This window comes from Arachis ipaensis, chromosome B02, assembly GCF_000816755.2.
Source record: "Arachis ipaensis cultivar K30076 chromosome B02, Araip1.1, whole genome shotgun sequence".
NCBI classification, from domain to species: domain Eukaryota; kingdom Viridiplantae; phylum Streptophyta; class Magnoliopsida; order Fabales; family Fabaceae; genus Arachis; species Arachis ipaensis.
Window position 1 is genome coordinate 9,742,449 of NC_029786.2, and position 22,373 is coordinate 9,764,821.

The following is a 22,373-nucleotide window of genomic DNA, read 5'->3' on the forward strand; positions in this document are numbered from 1 at the left end:
CAAAACACTTAGAGTCACGGCTAGGCTCAAAGGTGCAAAGCACCAAAAGAAATAAAAGTTGTGTTCAAGAATCAAGAAAAACTTAAAAGAAGAGAGTCAATAATATGATCCGGATTCTAATTCTAAAGGATACCAATATTGCTGAACTTCAAAGGAAAGAGAGATGCCAAAGCTATTCAGAAATAGAGAGTTAGTAGCCCCATTTAGTAATTAGACCTAGCTTTATCTGAAAACTCTAACTTCCAATGTATAATGTAACATTCTATGTATTATACAATTCTCAATAAGACCATCAGTTTTGATAAGACCATCAGTTTTGAAAAGTATGCGTGTTGTCTTAAATTCTTCATTTAACTTCTAAACTTATAATATCGGTTTTGATTTTTTTTTTAAGGAGAAAGAAAGTAAAAAGTGACCAATTGAAAAACTACATAATAATAGGCAACATAAACTTTACCGTTTTAATGATGATGAGCAAAAAAAAGTCTAAAGTGCCAATTGAATTATTTGAGAAGACACCCAACTTGGAAACAATGGAAGTAAGCTATTACTATGATGAAACCCTCAAAAATAGATGAAGCTAGTAATAAGGAGATTATTGGAAACTTAAAAAAGAATTGTACCTCTTCAAATTATGTGTGTTGCAATCCATCAATGGGTTAGAATAGTATACTTGTCAAAGCAGCTGTGTCGAATGTCCAAAATTGATAACACTAGTACTATAGCCTTCCTCCAATCTGAAAGAATTGCACATAAAATCATGTGAGGCAGAGGCAGAGGCAGAGGCAGAGGCATTGCAAGTTGAGTATTGCGAATCAAGTTTCTAGAAGGATTCAAGTTTCTTACAACTGGAGTGATGATTCGGTCTTCCACCATGATCTTAATGCTGCTGCAGTATGACAGTTTATAAGTCAGGTAATAAATAAATAAAGATCCTTCTCCAAATAAAATTTTATTATGTCCAAGTTTGAAATAATTTCTTAAAAAAAAGTTCAATTATTCTGTTGGTTTCCATAATTTCATCAAAATTTTAATTAGATCCTTATAGTTTAAAAGTTTGTATTGACTATTGAGTCTCTATATTAGATAAAAACTTTCCATTCGGTCTTTTTTTAGCATTAGCTGTTTTTTTCTAAAAAATAATCATTAGCAAAGATTTAATTACAAATTTTTACCTAATATAAAGATCTAATCACAAATTTTTAAACTATAAGAATCTAATCACATAATTAGTAAAATTATAGAGATTATTAGAATAATTAAACCTTAAAAAAACACAAACAAATAAAGAGAGTATCCTACCTTTAACTTTCATAGGGAGGATGATACATTCACAATTCTTGGTGATTCAGATCATTGGAGAAGAGGGAGAAGGGCTTCAGATATTCTTTTAGCACCATAATAATTTATTTGCAAGCATTCTTCAGCTAGTTCGAATGTTTCAACGATTCCGGCTTTCTCTATTACATCATCTAATAATTCCTAAAAATTTCACCCAATTCAATATACTAAGAAAACATCTTAGCTTGTGTTTGGTTTATATTTTTTAAATTCTAAAATAGAAAATGTTGAAAAATGAAAAAATATGAACCAAACTGGGTGTAAAATTCTTACCCTGCTTTTCAATAACACTTGAGGGACCAAATCATTGTCCTTAATCACAAGTCCACCAATCCCTGCATTGTTGATCTACAAAATGCAATTCTTTTCTTCAAGAATAATATTAATCTACCAAGTCAAGGTTATTAATTAAGGCAATGAACTCATTCCTGGTTAGTATCCAAAATTAATAACATAAACCCTAAACATGACTTGATAGTAATTAAACCTCTTAGCATGCAGAGCTTCATACGAGAAGTTTAATTTATTAATTCAGAACAAATTAGTCAATTACATTTTTTTAGTGGAATTGTAAGGGAAAAAAAATCCTTAACATGCAACTAACAAACATGAAAATAAATGAGAAAATCCCAAATATATATATAGTTGACTAAAATAATGTAACTTCATTTTTCTTAGAAAAAAAATACTGAAAATAGAAACTAAAACAAAACAGATCCAATTCCTTTGTTTGCTTCAGATAGGGTTTGAAGTGGGATGAAGTATGTATATAAAAGAAAAGAGCATTGAAAATGCTAGTGTCTCAAGCAAAAATAGTGGTGTACTTTACCTCTGTGGCGCTTGTTCCATCTTTAATTTGAGGCTTTGTTGGTTTCTAACGAAGATAAGTTAAGGCTTCAGTTCATGAGCACTGTTTCCATGCATGTATGCCACTTGCCATGATTTCCGTCTTACAAGTTTGCTGAGATAACAATCAATTTGAGTATAGTTTGGTGACATAATACTCAATTTGGTCATGAATTTGCATATAAGTTTTAATTTAGTCCCTAAAATTTTAATTGCCTTTATTTAGTCTCTAAATTTTGTGAACATGACTCATGTTAGTCCTTGAAATAATTTTCAATGTATAGACGTTAATAGAATGCTGTTATGGATAGGCGAACGCCAAGCTAGACTCCCTAAAATAATGTCATTTTGGTTTTGACACTCAAATAACCCAAAAACAATATCATAAGTGGTGTTTATTAAAACTTTACCTAACAAAATAAGTGATGCGACATCATTTTTTAGTTATTTGAATACCAAAACTAAAATTACATCATTTTACAGGTTTCAGTATGGTATTTGATTATTCATTTCAACGCTCCATTATCATTTTTGAACTAAAAATCATCTCAGAAACTAATGTGAGGCACGTTTATAAAATTTGGAGACTAAATAGAACAAATTAAAATTTTAGAGACTAAATTAAAATTCACGTACAAATTCAAGGACCAAATTAAGTATTATCTCACAGTTTGGTTTGAGTTTTTAAGTTGATTAATTTGTTTTAGTTTTATAACCGTAATCAAGAAGTTAGCCTTTTACATAAATTATGGTAAAAATTTAAAATTTAATCAAATTAATTAAATTATTTAATAATTTTTTATTATTAATTTTATGTAAAATAATTATAATTTTTATATCTCTTGAATCTAGACTCATGTGATTCATAAAATTTTTTAGAAGTACTATTTCTATCCGAATTAAAAATAGTAATTGATGAAAAGTCTCGGTCCACAATTAAAAAATCATACCAAATAGATATTGGTAAGCATATGTCCTTTGACACACTTGCCATGAATATCTGCTACTATATATTAAATAATAGTGACAAGAAAATTGTGTGTTATTAGTCAAAGAAAATAGATCCTCTCAATTGTAAAAAAAATAAATTGAGGAAATAAAGTGTGATTTTTAATTGCTCTTTTTTGTTTTATTTATAAAATTAATAATAAGAGATCACATTTTACTTCTTCAATTAAGAGAGAATTCATTTCGTCATGAAGTGAGAATTTGTTCTATAAAGATCTAACTACATATACACTTTAATTTATTTTCCGTTTTAATAATTTTAATTTATATTCATCTCATAATGATCTCTATTTATTTTACCTGTGCAGACATATGAATAAATTATTAATATATTTTTGTTAAAGTTACGAGTAAGAAATTACGACCTCTAGCCTCTAAGTGAATATGAAAAGATTATGTCATTTAAGTTATAGTTCGTTAGCAGAATAATATGTTATGTTATTATTGAAAACTTTTGCGCTAAAATAAAAAGTATACAATACTTTGTCTTTTATATTTGTATCAAAAGAATATCGAATAATTGCTAACTTGGATGAAATGTAAATAATTAAATAGCACTATAATAAAAGAGAATATATAAAACAAAACAAAAAAACTTATTAGATTGAAAAAGGAAGAAAAAATTGTAGTTGCTTCATTGTCAAATTGTCAATTATTGTGTTTAGAATAGGATTTTGGCAATGAATAGATCAAGTGCACTTGAATTTTATTATCGACAAAAATGCTCTCAAATAATTTTAAAATGCGACAAAAAATCTAACATTAAATATGTATTTTCAAAAAATACCTTAGAAATTGAATTATTTCGATGCGGTTTTTTGCAAGTATGATTAGAAAAATGAGATATTTTATCCTTAAAATTTGGTGATTTTTCGCGCTATATATATATATATTGTGGTTTTTTTTAAGAACCAATAATACTTTTAAAAAATCACAAAAAATATATACTTAGCAAAAAATTATCAAATTTTAAGAATAAAAACATCTCATTTTTCTAATCATGCTTACAAAAATCCGCATCAAAATTCAATTTCTAAGACATTTTTTTAGAAATACATATTTAATGTTGGATATTTTTGTTGCGTTTTAAAATTATTTGAGAGTATTTTTGTCGATAACAAAATTTGGATACATTTTTGCCAGTGACAAAATTATTCGAGTGCGTTTTTAGTAATTTATCCTTTTCTAAAATAATGTTGTTGATTTTCTAAAATAATGGTTGTTGGTTAATTTGAATGATTCTGTTGAATTTTTTTTACTGAGTTCATTTGTTTGAGTTAATTTTATTAATGGATAATTTGTCTGAGTTAATTTTCTAAAATAATGGTTGTTAGATAATTTTATTGAAGATAAAACAACCACAAAATAATCAAAGATGGATAATTTAGTTATAAATTTTGATAATTAAAATTGTTTGTGAACTTTTAATGATATATTATAGATTATTTATTATGCAAAATTGTGAAATTTTAAATTTTATTTGCTTAATCAGTTTATTGATTGGTTTAATCACTCTATCATCTTCAATCATCCAGTGTTCCACTCCTTCACATTGTGTTGTGAAGGTTGTTCAGAGAGAAAGAGAAGGAGGGAGGGAGAGAGAGCATTCTAGAGCATGAGTTGCTATGCCGTTAACCAATTACTATAGATAACGATATGTGCATGAGCATTGGACTGAGTTTGAAACTCAAAAACTAAGTCTTTTTTCTATTCATTTATAAGATATATTTTTTTAAAAGTAGCATATTACAATAGATACTGGTGTGTAACTTTTATAAAGAGTAGGTATTTGCAGGATGTTTGAAAATTCTTGGAATTTAACAAAATTTTTACAAGAATTGAATTGAATTCCCGCGTTTGAAACAAAAAAAATAAATTATTTTAAATGAAATTCAATTCAATTTCACTATTTTCTCCTAAAATCAATTCATATCCAATCGAGTTTGAATTAAAATTTTTTATGGTTATCAGTGGCTAAAAGAAGGGGGTTGAATCTTAGCCCCCTTTTTGCTTGATAATACTTGCTAACCTTTGAAACCAACTTTGGAAACTTTTTACCTTTTTATCTCGTGACTAGCCACGAGATTTTTTCTTTTGTCTCGTCCTTAACCACGAGACTTTTCTTTTTGTCTCGTCACTTGACACGAGATATTTTCGGTTTTAGCTCCTATGCAGTAGAAACAGAAATAGAGTAGAGAAGAGAGAAAATTACACCCAGATATATCCTGGTTCAGCTGCTAAGTGCAGTGCAGCCTACATCCAGTCTCCATCACAAACATGATGGAATTTCATTATAATCTTCCTGATTACAATCTGTAAAGTGCTAACCCAACTTACAAGGGGATTCCCACAGAATCATGAAACACAACATAGATGAACAAAGGAACTCTAAGGACATCTATGGCTTTTTCTTTTAATTTTGTACTCTCTGCCTTTTTTCGCTCTATGGCTTTTTCATACAAATCTCACTGTTTGCCTTTTTCCATGAGACTCAAGACATGACAAAATTAAACAGAAAATTACAAAACAGAATACATTGAAGGAGAAGAGAAAACTGTTAGCTTAGGTAGCTCTGAGAATTCTGTGCCTTGCACTCTCAAACTTTCTCCTTGCTTCAAACCGTGGCTGTTCTCTCTTTTTATAGAAGATGGAAGCCTCCACCTTTGAAGCCAAAAACCAAGTCAACTTCTTATTCTCCAAGAAACAGAACCGGTTCGGCCAGAGAGAGAGAAGAGATAATCCATGCAATAACCAACATGAAATTACCTCTAGTCCTTTCTTGGTCATCACTCTTCATCAATCCGAGCTTTCCATTCTTGGCTTGCTCTCCAAGATGGATTTCTGGCCCTTGATGCTTCATGATGATGATGACTTATTCTGCTCCACTTTTGCTTCCTTCCTCACGCAGCCACCCTAGCTACCTTCTGTGATGAGTGAACTCAAAAGTAGTGACAAGCCATCTCCTCCAAGATCTTCTTTCCTGCTGGCCGAATCTCCTTCTCCATTTTTGGTATGGAGAAGCTAAGATCTCATCACAAAATCTTACTACAAGTGATAAGAATCTCAGCCACTACATTTTTTATGTTTTCTTGCCATCATTGAGATGGTCTTGTAGGGTGCTCTTCCTTCAATTCGGTAACTAAGTTTTGCTTCCATGGTTTCCTGGGTATTGTCCGAAAAGAGGAAATAGATGAGAGAATAGAAAATGTAGAAAGAGAAGCATTCAAGTGTTTTTGAACAAATAAACTAAAGTGAATTAATTTATTTCCCTTTCTTTGCTATTGGTAGCGTGCAGCACTATGACAATCAATCAATTCAACTGCAAATTTCTCTCTCATATTTCCATGCAATAAATGATAATTTAATGAAATTTGGAATCCATCACATGGTAAAATGCTTGGATCCGTTGGAAGCAATTTTTGCTTTCATCTTCACTTGATTTCGGATCAAGCATGAGTAGGGCTACCCTACTCTAAATGGGTAGGGTAGGGTAGGGTTTGGACCCTACTCTAACCCTACCCGCGGATTGAAAATTCTATTAAAACTCTACCCTACCCTACCCGCGGGTTGAGAATTTCTCAACCCTAACCCTACCCGCACCCTAAAGTTCTAAACCCTACCCGCAGAAATATTAAATTTTTTCAAAGTAAATATAAAATTCAATCATTTCAAATTTTATACATATTAATAACATAAAAAATAACAAACTAATGCTCTAAATTACTAAATTAACTAACTAGTTTAGTGGTTGTTCACTTATTGTAAGTCATTACATAAGAGAGGTTATGGGTTTAACTCTCACTTCCTTCACTATATACCTAATTTTTTTAAAATATATGTTATATTTGAGGTACGGGTAGAGTAGGGTAAGATACACCCTAAACCCGTACCCTACCCTACCCGCAGGCATACCCGGACCGTACCCTACCCTACCCGAACGGGTTGGGTACCCGCGGGTAGGGTATGAATTGCCAGCCCTAAGCATGAGGAACATTCATCAAAATTAAAATTGGGCTTAGTAGCAACAACATTTAATCTGGCCCAATAAAATTTTGATTCATCCAAACTGATTGGACTTATGGCAATGTTTGAGTTCTGGCCCAATTAATCACAAATTGCTTCAGCCACATATTATAAGAAACATACACCTAGGCTGAATGTTGGTTTTGATTTGGGCTTGCAATATTTATTTTATGTTTTGGCCCAAATAAAACCTGCATTAAAATTAATTCATTCAACACATATGATTTAATATTCTTGCAATTAATAACATTAATAATGTTTAGTCATCACAAATATTAGTTTAGAGTTTTTCAAACTCATCAATTTTATTTTATTAGGATTTCACTTAAAATATAAAATGTTCAAAATATTCATGTAATCTAATTACTTTTCTTTTTACTCATTCATTTTTATCAAAATTTTTCATCTCCCAACAGTATCTCTACTCTTCTTCCTTTCCTTGTAGATATGCTTCATTTCTTTCGTTAATTTTTCATTAAGTTCTTAAAGCTATAATAACACATATTAATTTTTAGTTCAACCAAATAGTACAATTGTTCCATCAGAAATTCATTGTCAAAAAAGATTCTATCTATATTTTAAGGTAATTTGTTTAAAAATAAAATTTATTTATTATTTTTATATATATTTATTATATTTTCAAATGGTCATATCACTAATTTTTATTAAAATTTTTTAGAATTGTATCAGTGCTAAAGATAGAACATATATTCATATTAAAATTTTAAAAGAAAATGTGTCAAAATATAGAGGAATTGAAGGACAAATTACCCGACAATAAATGTATTAGCAGTTTGTACATTTGACTTAAATTTTTCTATATGATGTCTGGGAGAGAAGGTTTGGCTTCGGATTCACAAATTTTAGATAATCCACTAAGTAGGAAAGATAATCTAGTTGTTCCTCAAGGTATTAATTTTCTAATAATTTTTTTATTTTTAATAAATATTCTTCTAGTATTAATTAAGTAAATAGTTTAAATTCTATTTTTAGGTAAATTCTACTTAACAGATGTTGGATATATGTTGAGGTTTGGCTTTATCAATCTATATCGAATTTTTCGATATCATTTAAAAGAATATTCATGACACCCTCTTAAAAATCCAAAAGAATTATTCAATTTAAGACATTAATCACTGTGCAATGTAATTGAAAGAGCTTTTGGGATTATGAAAAATAGATTTTCTATCATAATAGAGATAGCTAGTTATGATGTAGACACTATGAGCGGAATTTTTATAGCTTGTTCCATTCTGGATAACTTCTTAATAAATTTTGATCCAGACGAAGAATTTATTACACAAATTAAAAGGGATATTAATAGTGTGTCTGAACAAAATTCTATAAATATTGAAATTGTTAGAGGTGAAGATGAACGAATGAGAGAAATTTTGAGGGACTCTATAGCCGCATAAATGTAGAACGATTACATTATTGAATAAATTTTAAGTCTTTCTGAGAGACTATATTATTAGGTATTTTTGTATTGAACTTGAATTTTATGTATCATTTGAATTATTATTTGTTTATACAATGACCATTACTTTATGTATTGTTTGATGTTTACTTTTAACATGTCATATTTTTAATTATTGGTGTATTTTATGATATAAATTTGTTATGGATATAAAAATAGATAGCAGTATGAATACTTAGAAAATTATTGATGTTAAAAAAAATGAACCAAATGCATATTTTAGATGGATCATAGATATGGATGATTTGTTACTTGAAAGTTCTCAGAGAACAAAAGAATAAAGAACAAAAGAAAGGTAGAACATTTTCAGTAGAAGCTTATAGAAAAGCAATAAAAAAAATTAATGAAAAATTTTCTTTAAGTATCAATAAGATTAAAGTACAAAATTGTTTAAAGACTCTCAAAAAACAAATGGTATTAGCAAAAGAACTAGAATCTAAAAGTGAAATAGGATGAAATGAAACTATTAAGACATTTGAAGCTACTTTAGAAATATGAAAAACTTTAATAAAAATATACATGACACTTCTATTTAATATTAATTTTTCATTAGCATTTGTATATACATGTTTTAAATGTATACTAGGTTATAATTATTTTTTTTTTGTTTTCAGTCTAATCCTAAACTGAGACAAATTAAAAAGAAATTTCTTTATCACTTGAACATTCTTAGAGAGATATATAAAAAAGATATAGCAATTGGACATCGAAATGGGACTATTAAAAAAAGATTACGAAGATGGTCAAAAAGGACATCAATATTAATAATATTAATGAGATGCAAGTGAATAATATAATTCATTTAGAGAACTTCAATACTTTTGAATATGAGAATGAGAGTATTCCAGCAACTCCAACTACACAAGTTTCATGTGCCACTCCATTTACTGATATTTCGTTTTCCAAAAGTAAAAAACAAAAAGCAAATGATAAAAATTCATCAAAATTTAAAGAAGGTTCGACAGCTATTATCATTACAAGACCTCATATTTAGCAGACTTCTAAACTATTTGAAGCAATTCGTAACTTGAGTGTATAAGATGATAAACTTTTTGAAACCGTTAAATGGTTTGTTGAGCATTTTACTTTTATTGATGTCTTCTTTGAATAACTTCCGCTTACAATGGTTGTGTAACAAGTTAAATTGATTTTATGTCTAATAATTTCATAAAGTTTATATAATTTTTAAAGTAGATTTTGAGTGATGTTTTTGTGTTTTTTATTTTAATAAACAAATACTTATATTGCACGAATTTACTTTTTTCTTTTAATTTTGATTTAAAATATTTGTGAGTTGTTAACAAATAACTTAGTTTATTTTTATGTCGATGATTCTACTAATTGATTAATTGTAGACTCTGATTTCGATCTTTTACGTATTTTATATGGATAAAAAATAATATTTTTTATTTTTTTAAAAGAGATAAACAAATTTTAATTGAAAAAAATTTAATTAAAAACTAAAATTTTTAATTATTTTATATAATTTAATAAATTAGTATCGACACCTTCGTTCACTGACAGATCGCAGTTAAGTTCTGAAGCTTCATTGTATGCTGTGATTATTCAAATGGTTTCTTTTGGAAGTTGTAGTATTTAATATTTATAGAAGAACAGAACCGTTTTCTTATGGGTTCAATTCTCAAATTTCGTAACATATATGGTTCCTTTAAATGCTTTCATTCTAAACCTAATTGGGGTTCCGGTGCTTCAGATAAAACCCCCAAATTGGAACCAAATAGGAATAACAATAGGGTAGGGATTTTTTGGGACTTAGATAACAAGCCACCAAACTCAATTCCACCTTTTGAAGTTGCCAATAAGCTTAGAATTGTTGCATCTTCATTTGGGGTTGTTAGGCATATGGTAGCTTATGCAAATAGTCACACTTTCACCGGTGTCCCACACGCTGTTCGGCAGTGGAGGAAAGAGAAGGAGCTGTATAACCGATTGGAGAGCAAAGGCGTCATCAAGCGGAATGAGTCTCATGTTTGCAGGGTTTGTGGGAGAAAGTTTTACACTAATGAGAAGCTTGTTAACCATTTCAAGCAGCTACATGAGAGCGAGCAAATGAAAAGGGTGAACCAGATAGCATCGGCAAGGGGGAACCGGAGGGTGAAGTTGGTGGCAAAGTATTCGATGAAGATGGAGAAGTATAAGAAGACTGCAAGGGATATTCTTACTCCAAGGGTGGGGTATGGTTTGGCCAGATGAGCTGAAACGCGCAGGATTTTGGGTTCAGTCTGTGTTGGATAAGCCACAACTGCGGATCATGCATTGGAAAGTCACATGGTGGATATGATGGATCATAGGTGGGTTGAATGCATAGTAGTTGTGTCGGATGATTATGATTTCGCTAATGTAATAAGGGAAGCGAAGCTACGATGTCTAAAGACAGTTGTCATCGGGGATACTAGTGATGGTGTATTGAAGAGGATTGCTGATACCTCCTTTTCTTGGGAGGAAATCCTAATGGGGAAAGCTAGAAAGGAGGCTATATCGGTTGTTGAGAACTGGAAGGATGTGATATTTTGAAAAGGTTAGAGTGGAAATACAACCCAGAGGTGGATAAAAGGAAATATGATCCGGCTGATGTGGTTATTGAAGAATCAGAAGATGATAATATTGAAGGTGTTTGTTATGTTGTTGATGATGACTATAAGGATGATGGAGGTTCTTGGTGGGAGTTAGATTCTAATGAAAATGTCAAAATGAACAGACACGAAAATCATAATTGAAAATGAGGTAAAATTTTCTTATTCTTTTAATTTTCTTCTCATTCTATTGTTTTTCTCCCTCAATTTTCACTTGTAATTTGTAATTATTTTCTTAATTTTTGTCCCCGATTATCTTATTCCAAAATCAAACTCATATTAGGAGGGTGGCAATTGCAGAAAGAAGAGAAAAAGAACAACTGGTGGTAACCAAGGAGAAACAATTAAGCAAACAAACTATCGGGAACCAGAAGGGAAGATTGGAAAATAAAAAAAGGTTTGTGTATTACTGTGTGGTGATAAGTATATGATACATAGCATAACTTATTTATGGGTGAAAACAATTAAGGTAATAAATACATAATATTTTATTATTAACAAGAATATCAAGCTAATCAATATACAAAACCAGTAAACATGTAATAAAATCTTTTAATTACAAGTTCATTGCTCGACAAGTAGTTAAGTTGATTTTGTTGGTAACTCTGGATTTAGTTATCAACCTGTTATATATGTTATAGGCGTACTGCATACACACAGTTGCTAAAATGTTCACTCTTATGATTCCTGTTCTGGTCAATTTCTGTGTGTCGAAGTATTTCCCTTCACCAAAACTGGCTCTTCTTTGACAAGATACTAAGCAGAAAAGTTTGATTGTCTGGAACCTTTTGAGCTAATCCTTTCCCGTTATGCACATTTTCTATTTTCTAGAGTTTCTCTTTTCCACTAAGCATTCATGTGTTACTAATGTAGTATGTAACTTGTGCTTTAGGTACTGCATGGTGCTTTTTGCAGGCATTGCAGCTGAAGCTCTTGTTTATGGTGAGGCAGAGGGGGGAGAAAATGATGAAAATCTATTCAGAAACATCTGTCTTCTTTTGGAGCCCCGATTATCTTTAACTGAGGTATCTCCACAGTGCACAATCGACACCCCTGTTCTGATGGTATATGTTCATACGTGATACTGAAATTTCAGCCTTAACTTTCTTGCCTCGAGAAGATGTCTAATCAAGAAAGATGGTCGGTTTTACAAACTTATAATTTGCCCAAGTGGCACAGAGCTGCGCACCGAGCTGCCATTAAAATGTTGGAAAGTGGTGCCAGTCTGAGTATAGTAATTAGGAGGATTGAGGAAACTTTGTATTGCAAGAAATGATCCTCAGAAGTTCAGAATTACAGACAAAAGCATTTTGTGTATTCAACTTACTTACAGGGCCAACATCTCTTCTCGTCTTACAAGTATTCATTCACAATGGCTTTATTTTAGTCATATAAGTACTTTGCTTGGTTTATTTTCCGGTGCAGGGTTGTTGCAGCTGATCTGAAGTGCAGCTGGTTTCACTGGTCTGCATATAGTTTTCAGATGCCCCTCTGTTGGACCTTGTATAGGATGAAAGAGTGCCATGCTGCAAACAAATGAAGACTTTCAGCTTCAGCAAGTGACCTCTTTGTTCACTTCAGTGTTCACACTGAGACATGAGCCATTCCAAAAGTTGCACCCCGCTTGGCTAAATAAATACTTGGAACAATATTTGATACTTAGAGAGAAGTAGCCAATAATTTGGAGCAGTGCTTAAGGTTTATTTTATTTCACCAGCAATATTGGCCGCGGTTGAAATCAATCACGGGTTTGTTTGTAAATTAACTATTTAGGCTAACTATTTATGTTAGTTGGTATTTCATAAGTTCGTGGACATTAGGTATGGGAATCTTTTTACCCCTAGTTATAACTTTTCGTTTTCCCTGAACTAATTTTCTCTTCAAACACCATATCATTATCGGCTAAAATTTTCTGCATTCGCACATGGTGGTGGTTACAGTTGCTAAATGTTGGGTTCAGCCGTTCAGGGGCTTTGATGTCTTAGGATGAAGTTCAGAAATTAGAATTGAGATGGATGGCATGGCAACAAACACTGCAAGTTGTGTATTGAAGTCATTGAAACAAAGTAACTTTCTGTTGCAAACAACCTGTAATTCCCATATTGTCATATTCATATGGAGTTTGTATATTATATTTAAGCTAGACAAATTGGTTATGTTCAAACCTAAACTCCCTAGAAACTGGGATAGATTAATCTTTTTTATTTTTATGTTGGCCTACGTTCCCTCCCAAAAATACATTATTTGAGCTATGAATTTAATTTTAATTATGTTTTATAACTAACTAATGCTAAAGACTTGATATTTTGATTTAATTAATTATTAAGATCATGAAATTATTTTAGTTAATTTATATAGTGTAATTACGATAGTTCAGCCTTCAATACGTTATTTGAACTATAAATTCAATTTTAATTTTGTTTTGTAACTATCTAATACAGAAGATGAGTTTTTATTTTTATTTTTTGATATAACGAAAATATTATAAATTGTTTGGAATTGACCGGATATTAAATCTAATTTAATTTAATTGTAAATTTAGACAAAATTTAATAATTAAATAAAAGATCCGATATAAACACATAATAACAAAAAAGCTCTACAACCAAGCGATTTTCTTCTCATCTTCTCGACAATATAAACAATATATGATGCAAGTTTGAGTGCATTGAATCAGGGAGAGTTTGATGATGCAAGTTCGATTACATTGAATCAGGGAGAGTTCTCAAAGGTATTAAATAGCTCTGAGCACCACTGTCTGGGAATTTAAGCAAAGCTAAATTCGAATTCAAAGGGTTCCCCCAGTTAAGTGCTTGTGGTGTTTATGTATCAGGCGGTAATACTTGAAAACAAAACACTTATAGTCACGGCTAGGCTCAAAGGTGCAAAGCACCAAAAGAAATAAAAGTTGTGTTCAAGAATCATGAAAAATTTAAAAGAAGAGAGTCAATGATATCATCCGGATTTTAATTCTAAGGGATACCAATATTATTGAACTTCAAAGGAAAGAGAGATGCCAAAACTATCCAGAAATAGAGTTAATAGCCTCATTCAGTAATTAGACAACATAATTTTGGACTGTTAGAACTTTTCTGCAGTATTTAGTAGGTTCCTTCGTAGAACCTCAAAGCAGAATGGAAAAACAAGTTTTTGTAGAGGAAAACTTCTCTCTCTTTGTACTAATCTCAATCTTACCCGTGTACAGCCTTACTTTTTATAATCATAAGATTCAAAAAGTTGTTTATACTTATAAGCCCTTTCTATCATAGGATATTTCCAAGAAAATTTGATTCTGAATTAGAAATGCACTCAAGTTTTAAGTTCATTGCTGACAGAATATTTACTGATACTGATATTAATCTGAAACCGACACAGAACATGAAATGGATAGAAAGACTCTAAAATTTTCGCATCCTAAAATCATTCTTTTAACTTTTTCCTTCAAGAATATTTACCAACATATAGTGTTGATATTAGGGGTGGCAATATGTACCCTACCTGCGGGTATCCAACCCGACCCCACCCGATCGGGTAGGGTTGTCAACCCGATCCGCAGCGGGTAGAGTAGGGTGCAGGTAAGGTTCTTGTGCGGGTCGGGTAGGGTGCGGGTTGAGCCTCAACCCTACCCGACCAACCCGCACTCTATATATGTTTATATTATATACTTATATAAAAATATGTTTTAAGTGGATGTTGAATCAAAGATCTCTCACTAAATGCAAAAGATTCTTAACCACTAAAAAAAAATCATTAATTGATAATTTAATATTTTTTTTTACATAAAAATCAGTTTTATTTTAAATTATCATCAAATTATATAATAATGTTGTATATTTTTTGTAACCTGCAGGTAAGGTCGGGTACCCGCGGGTTAAGAGCGAGTAGGGTTAGGGTTGGGATATTCTCAACCTGCGGATTGGGTTAGGATTGGATCCAAACCCTACCCTACCCTACCCATTGCCACCCCTAATTGATATTGTTACCATTACTTGAAACGGTCGATGATAATGAACATTTTCTTTTACATCGCAATAATATCAATAAAAGATTTGAAATTACTGATATATCTCTCCAGAAAAAGGATTGTATTTCAGCCTTTTTTTTATATAATTAGTATGCATATGCTTCTTTAGTATATAGTATACAACACTACAAAATATGGTATACACATTAAACTTGGAAAATGGAAAGATGTGTATGTGTTACTCTTGCTCATCTGTGTCACACAAAACTGATATATATTCTATTATTGGATGAAATATGTGATACACATAACACATGACATAACTAGGGGTGAGTACGGATCGGTTTGGTTCGGGTTTATGATACAATTAGAATCGAACCGATCAAAATATAATTGGTTCGATTTGGTTCGATTTGCATTTTTTTGTACATGTACCCGAACCAAATCAAACCGATTAAGAACGGATTGGTTCGGTTCGGATAATTGGATACCCGATGACTTTAAAATTCATAAAAAAAAACAAATTTTTATCTTAAAAATTCAACAAGTACAATAAACATGTAACATCAATAGAAATAATCCAAACATGTTAAATACCAAATACATTAAAAACTAAACTCATTAAAATTAAAACATATTAATAATGAATAATCATTGTCTAATGGAAAAGTCATATATATTTTTTTATTTTTTTTATTTAATTAATATATGATCGGGTTCGCGGGTTGGTTCGGGTTCCACACCCCAAAAACCGATACCCAAATCAATCACTAACAAAAGCTATCGGTTTGGTTCGGATTGGACCCGATTACCCGTTGGTTTCAGAACCAATTTAATTGGTTCGGTTCGAGTTCGGACGAGTAATCGGGTACCCGCTACCCGTACTCACCCCTAGACATAAGTCTCATATCCAACCCAAAAATAGAAAGTTGTGTGTAAGTGTGTTGACTCCATACAAAGCAAAATGAATACCAAAATCATTTCTCAGCAAAAAATAGAGAGCACTTGCACAGGGTCTTCAAAAAAATGTACATGAGAGACAGGACTCTATTTTTCATGAACAAGAGGAGAATACACAGGGTACCACATATTTCTTGCGACATACTCCACCGTCTCCTCCTGCAACCAGCATAAACCACATCTGATAAGGCTTGATATATAAAATAGGGTATTAAAAGACTAATAGTACAAAATATCAAGTTTTGTTAGAACTTCAACACCTTGCCAAGTTTGGAAAAACATTGTATACAAAATAAGATACTGAGTGACATGAGGTATGTTATCACTTTTATCACAAACAACTTAATTTGCCATATTTGGATGTAAACTTTAACTGTTAATCTTAGGCAACTCATTCAACATAGATAGTATATGCAAAACTATCATGTATTATGTATTACATATATAAAGGGGATTAAGATTTGGTGTCCAATTTCTGATGCTAAAAATGACTAGTGTCCCTAACCTCTAATAACTTCTCTATACACATAATAACTTAAAAGTACCCACTACTTAAACATTCTACTACTAATCATATAACTAATTTTCATAATAAAATAATAGTATTTAATAATTTAATTTGCAGACTATAACATATCAACTAGTATCATATAAAGCGTGTAAATGAAAATTTCACATACTTTTGACATCTTTGCAAGTTCCTTGGGCCCTACATCACCATGCCCTTCTGCCAAGTTGTCTTCAACTGCTGCTCGAAGAACAGCAGCACCAACCTCTGCTGTTACATTTCGAATGCTACAACAACCACAAGTATTGATCAGAGAATGCCAATAATATCAGCTATAAGAACAATCAATCAACAAAGCAAAAATGGAAAATCAAATATACCAAGTGACGAAAATATTACCTATCAATGGATGGATACAAGATTCCTTTTGAGATATCTTCCTCTAACATGTATGAAGCAAGGCTGTGAGAAAGAGAGTATTGTTAGTATTTTATTTTAAAAGATTGAATGTCATGTCATCATGACTGCAAGAAGATGCCACAAATTATCATGGGTTAAACACGGATATGGTCTACAGCATAGAAATATGGTGTTGTTTGATCCATCAAAGAAATGCGAACAGATAAATGTTTGAGCATGTAAAACAAGGACAATATACTTAATTACTTTAGGTTTTAGCAGCTTAGTGAATTCTAGAATGCAACACTATAAATATCAAATAGAGAGATTTTGCCAAACTTCCATGAATGCTAATAAAAGTAGTCCACATTAACATGTGCATACCATTCAGCAGCAGCCTGCAACATTCCATCTGTTATTAGCCGAGCACCTGACAAAAGTGATCCTAGACCGATTCTAAAATGGAAAGTTTAAAATAAAAGACTAAATCAATATTTCCAACCATAAGAATGATCATAAAAATTTATAAGACACAAGAAAGCTGAAAGCATGTCCTACCCTGGGAACAGATACATGTTGTTGGCTTGATTTACATGACCCACTTTTCCATTACCTGCATAAAATTTTAATCGGACGTTTCTTCACAGCTAAGGAAAAATGTAAAGTAGACAAGAAGCCTCAACTCAAAACCATTGAGAGTAATTACCAAGATCTACATTTTCGAAAGGGCTACCACTTCCAAATACGATATCTCCACCGGCATGCTTAAAAGCATCAATAGCAGTGCACTCAGCTGTCCAGGTACACCAACGACAATGTCAAAATTAAAAACAGTCATTACATTAAGAAATTGTGAGAGTTTATTAAGCCTTGTGCAGACAAACCATTCATGGTAGGGTTAGACATGGCAAAGATGGCAGGTTTTGTTGAAACAGATTCTTTCATTGCCTTAAGCACCTGAGTTTAATGATCACAATTATTAAAATAAGAAATTGCTGAATAACACATACAGAACACCAAGCATTCTAACATATCAATAAAAAAATATTATTAATATAGTTCACTCATGGATAGGACATGATATAAGTGGAATTGTACAAGATAATTACCTCCTCATTGAAAATGCCACCAACCCCAGACAAACCAAGGAGAACATGTGGTCTAACCTTCTTCACCTAAACATCAATATGTTCAACAATCAATTTTGATGTATGAATATGACTATGCGTGACCCTCAAGATCAGCATCACCATAGGTAGATGGTTAAGTAATCTTATACCAAAATAATTGTTTTCAATATCATAACATAACCCTTGACACAAAAGAGTTTCACTCAATGAATCATTTAAATTTACCACTTCAATTATACTAGCACCCTCAGTGAGCCCTTCTAGGTCTCTTGGGTTTTTAGCAAATGGAGCTGCAGCTGGATCTAGATTATTCCTATCAGTTGTGACAAGACCCTGCATACAGAAATGGCATTGTCATCAGGATTAATGCAACTAAATACAAATACAAAACAGCAGCATCCAACACTTGATTGCACACATTTATTTATTTTATAATTCCAGCATTTTATATTAAGTCATATCAAGACAAACAATATGATGGAAAAAGAGAGTAAAAATAATACTAGCATTACAAGAAGATCAATCAAAATCAGAATTGGGTATCTTAGTATAGTTACGATCATAAACAGTTATAGTTTCAAGCATTACAACTTAAAGAACTGACAAAGTTAGTAAATATGTGAAAGCATACATCTTTATCAATCAAAAAGAATTGACTTTTGGCAGCTGTTTCACTGCACCCTGCCATCTTTGAAACTGCCTGGATGGCCATTTTCAGAACACCAAGCCCTGCACTGCAAGCCAGGGAAGAAATGTTCTTGACACAAAAGTAGCTAATCTATAATGAATGTGATGAAACAACAAAATGAAATCAGACACCCAATATTAAGGTTGATCATAATAAGTTCTGCAATTACCTCCCAGCTCCAACCACAACTATCTTTTGGTTTACAAAATCAGACAATGGCCGACCTTGGGCTCTTACAGATCCCAATATTCCAGCAAGAGCAACACCAGCAGTGCCCTGAAGGACATGAAGGAAAAATTAAGTTTCGGTAGCTACTTCAATAAAACAGTCCAGTAGATAACAACCTTCAAGATTTTCTTGATTAATAAAGTCTTAAATCATTTTCTCACCTGTATATCATCATTAAACATGCAAAACCTTTTATGATATCGTTCCAAAGTTTCAAAAGCCCACTTCATTTGGAAATCCTCAAACTGAAGAAATTATCACAACCATCTAATTATACAATTGATAATAGCTATGTGCCCAAAAGAATAAAAAGAAAGAAAGAAAGAAAGAAAGAAAGAAAGAAAGAAACCTGCACAATGGCCTTAGGCCATCGAGCATGAACAGCTTCCATGAATTCATCCACAATTGATAGATACTCTTCACCTTCCAACCTTGGTTGTCGAAGTCCTAAATCTATCACATGAAAATGACATCAGAACAGTCACCAATACCTTTCACAAGATCAACTAAGATTAATTCACATGCTAGCTTTTGGTATGGTCTTAGTAGTTTCTAAATATAATTGCAAAGTAAGGATAAACTAATCAACAAACGAAAGTTTTAAACAAGAAAACAAAGATCTGGCAGGAAACATTTTACTCACAAAGACGATCTTCAAGTAGCTTTTGATTGTTGGTTCCAACATCTAGCATAACTGGAAGTATCTGCCACATTAAGAAATTCAACATATAATAACTTGGAAAAAGTTACTAGTTTTTACTTAGTAGATGATCTTAATGAAGTCAAAACGAAATTAAGATAGTCAAACCCCTTTGTAAATGACACCCATCACAGAAGGTAATAAAACTGAAATAATTAAAGAAAGCATATTAATAAATTATATGTCCTAAGGTATCTTAGCATGGGTAGTAATCCTATCCACTAGTATACGTTGATAATAATTTTAGTTCCAAGCATGGGCCACCGTGAACAAAACTGAAGTTAACTCCCACCATCAGCAGATGTGAGCTAGAGAAAAGAGGTAGAAAGCAAAAGATATACGGAGAAAAGAAAGCATACTCTTTGCGGGCTGATACCAGCAGCAGCAACATAAATGTCAAGTTTTCCTATTGGTATTCCAATGCCCTGAACTCCAAGGTCACCTAAGCCAAGGATTCGACTACCGTCTGTCAAGACAATCATATCTACCTGCAAAAAGGTGTAAGATGACAAGAACCGAACACATTAAATGAATAAATGCAAACAACTTTTGCTACTCAATATACCAAGAAACATCAAGAAAAAGAGTTTTCCCTTTAGTAAACGAAAGAAAAGGATACTGCCATAAACAAAATTAATGCAATACCTCAGGAGCTGGCCAGTTATAGATCATCGACATCATCTCTCCTTTATCTTTGGCACTAAAATACATTCCACGTGGACGTCTAAATAACCCAGAATAATTTTGGCAAACTAATCCAACTGTAGGAGTATATATTATAGGGGCAAACTCTTTAATATTATCAATAAGCACCTGTAGCGAAATGGAAGAAATCAACATGATAATAATATATACTCTCATGTTAAGAAGAAAACTTCATATCAACTCACTCTGTAGTACAATGTCTCGTTCCTGTCATGCAGTCTGTTCAAGATTCTCCATTTGGCTAGGGCAACAACTTTATCTGGTTGTCCCTGAGTGTTCTTCTCCAAAGATCGGTATGAGTTCACTAAAACAATATATTGCTATCAAATTATTACTGAACAAAAAGGAAATTTACAAATAAGTAAAAGCTATAATGTAATTTTCAGAATAAAGGAAAAAGGACTGAGAGTAAAGCATCCAAAATTCTAAAGACATAAAATATGATACAGGTAGGCTTAAACTTACTGAACCGATCATATTGCTGCTCAAATGAAATGACACGAGGAGGAAGGAGGCCCCTAAGCCCCAATCGGTCCCGTTCAGTCAAAGGAAACCCAGTATCCTGCATTCAAGAATTTGGAAACAGAGTTGGAGAAAAACTTGAGTTTTAGATCCAAAACCATGATGACATGATGTGAAAAGGTTTCATGAACAATTGACATGACCCCAAAGTTATGTAAAACATTCTATGAGAAGCTTACATTTTTATTCTAATGTCAAATTGTATGTGTAATACATGAATTCATGTTCAGCATTTAACCAAACTTTAAAACACACAAACACCACTAACAAGTAAAAAGTAGATGACATTAATGATCAAGCAATCACTTTTTCCTCTCTAGTGTGCAGGCTATTTTGAATTGTTTTCTTTTTTGTTTTTGTTTGGATTTGGTTAAATTTGGGGAAATAAACATTTTACTTTCAAAATTTTCTAGTGTGTGCCTATTTTAAGCCAATCCAAACACAAGCCTCCACTTTCATATAACCACCATATTCAAATCCATTACAAGAGTAGTGTAATTCCATAAAACTACATGTCTGTAGTAACCTACATAGCATTTATTAATAAAAAAAAAACTAATAATTCTCAGCCATTCAAGTCTTCAGAAAGAAAAACAACCATGAAAACTTCATCAAAATTTTGTGGAACATTTTCAATATAAATCAACCCAATTTCTTTTTTTTTTTCGAAAATATTGACTTTCAAGCGAACAGCAATTCACAACATTCAACAGAAGCTTTATAAACTAGAAATAGAAAAACTAAGGATAAAAATTGCGGGGAAGTAAACGAATCTTATTTCCTTTCTGTAAATCTTAAGCTAAAATTTTCCAGATTCCCAAACCAAAAAAAAAAAAAGGGAGAAAGTTGAAGAAAGAAAACTTGAAGTTTGAACAAAAAAACCAACCTTGTTGAACCAAGGATCGTGGAGGATATCAGCACCGCGCTTGTGAACAATGAAAGGGCCGGGAATCGCCGTCGATAACCGCCGGCTCGATCTGGCAACGGCGGTGGCGGCGAATCGTGCCAGGTTCCACATCGTTGTCGGGAAATTCAACTCAGCTACTATACTACTGAGCTGAACTTTAAGCTCTGTATAAAGTTAAAAATGGTAGCAAGCTTCTAAATTTTCTCGGGAAAATTGAGCTGCTGCTACTGTGCGTGTGTTTTGGTTTTACTGGTGAAAAAACAATTTTCCCGAGAAAATGGGAAATTAATTATAATTAATTAATTAATGGAAAAGGATGGGAAGTGTTGGAGTGGAAACATCAAAGAGTATAAAGTATAAACAGATTCAACTT

The 22,373-nt window shown here is 32.0% G+C and overlaps 1 protein-coding gene and 1 pseudogene across 3 annotated transcripts; one reads left to right on the forward strand and one right to left on the reverse strand.

Annotated features, from left to right (window-relative positions):
- LOC107624845 (NAD-dependent malic enzyme 2, mitochondrial) lies at nt 484-22,373 on the reverse strand. Of its 3 annotated transcripts, XM_016327306.2 has the most exons (19): nt 21,980-22,372; nt 21,037-21,133; nt 20,757-20,875; nt 20,512-20,679; nt 20,226-20,354; nt 19,810-19,870; nt 19,516-19,619; nt 19,328-19,411; nt 19,108-19,214; nt 18,882-18,984; nt 18,476-18,583; nt 18,230-18,295; nt 18,005-18,077; nt 17,827-17,913; nt 17,679-17,733; nt 17,505-17,576; nt 17,121-17,183; nt 16,894-17,008; nt 15,950-16,372 (listed from the first exon to the last, which is right to left on the reverse strand). In XM_016327306.2, exons 1-19 carry the CDS (start codon nt 22,109-22,111, stop codon nt 16,301-16,303), a joined length of 1,815 nt encoding a protein of 604 aa, XP_016182792.1. In that variant the 5' UTR covers nt 22,112-22,372; the 3' UTR covers nt 15,950-16,300. The 3 variants fall into 3 exon arrangements, 2 of the variants coding, with proteins under 2 accessions (XP_016182792.1, XP_020971039.1); XM_021115380.1 differs by lacking the exon at nt 20,512-20,679; XR_002357053.1 differs by lacking the exons at nt 15,950-16,372; nt 16,894-17,008; nt 17,121-17,183; nt 17,505-17,576; nt 17,679-17,733 and adding exons at nt 484-737; nt 847-889; nt 1,303-1,336 and having other exon boundaries at nt 17,768-17,913; nt 21,980-22,373.
- On the forward strand, nt 10,200-13,538 carry LOC107624832 (annotated as a pseudogene).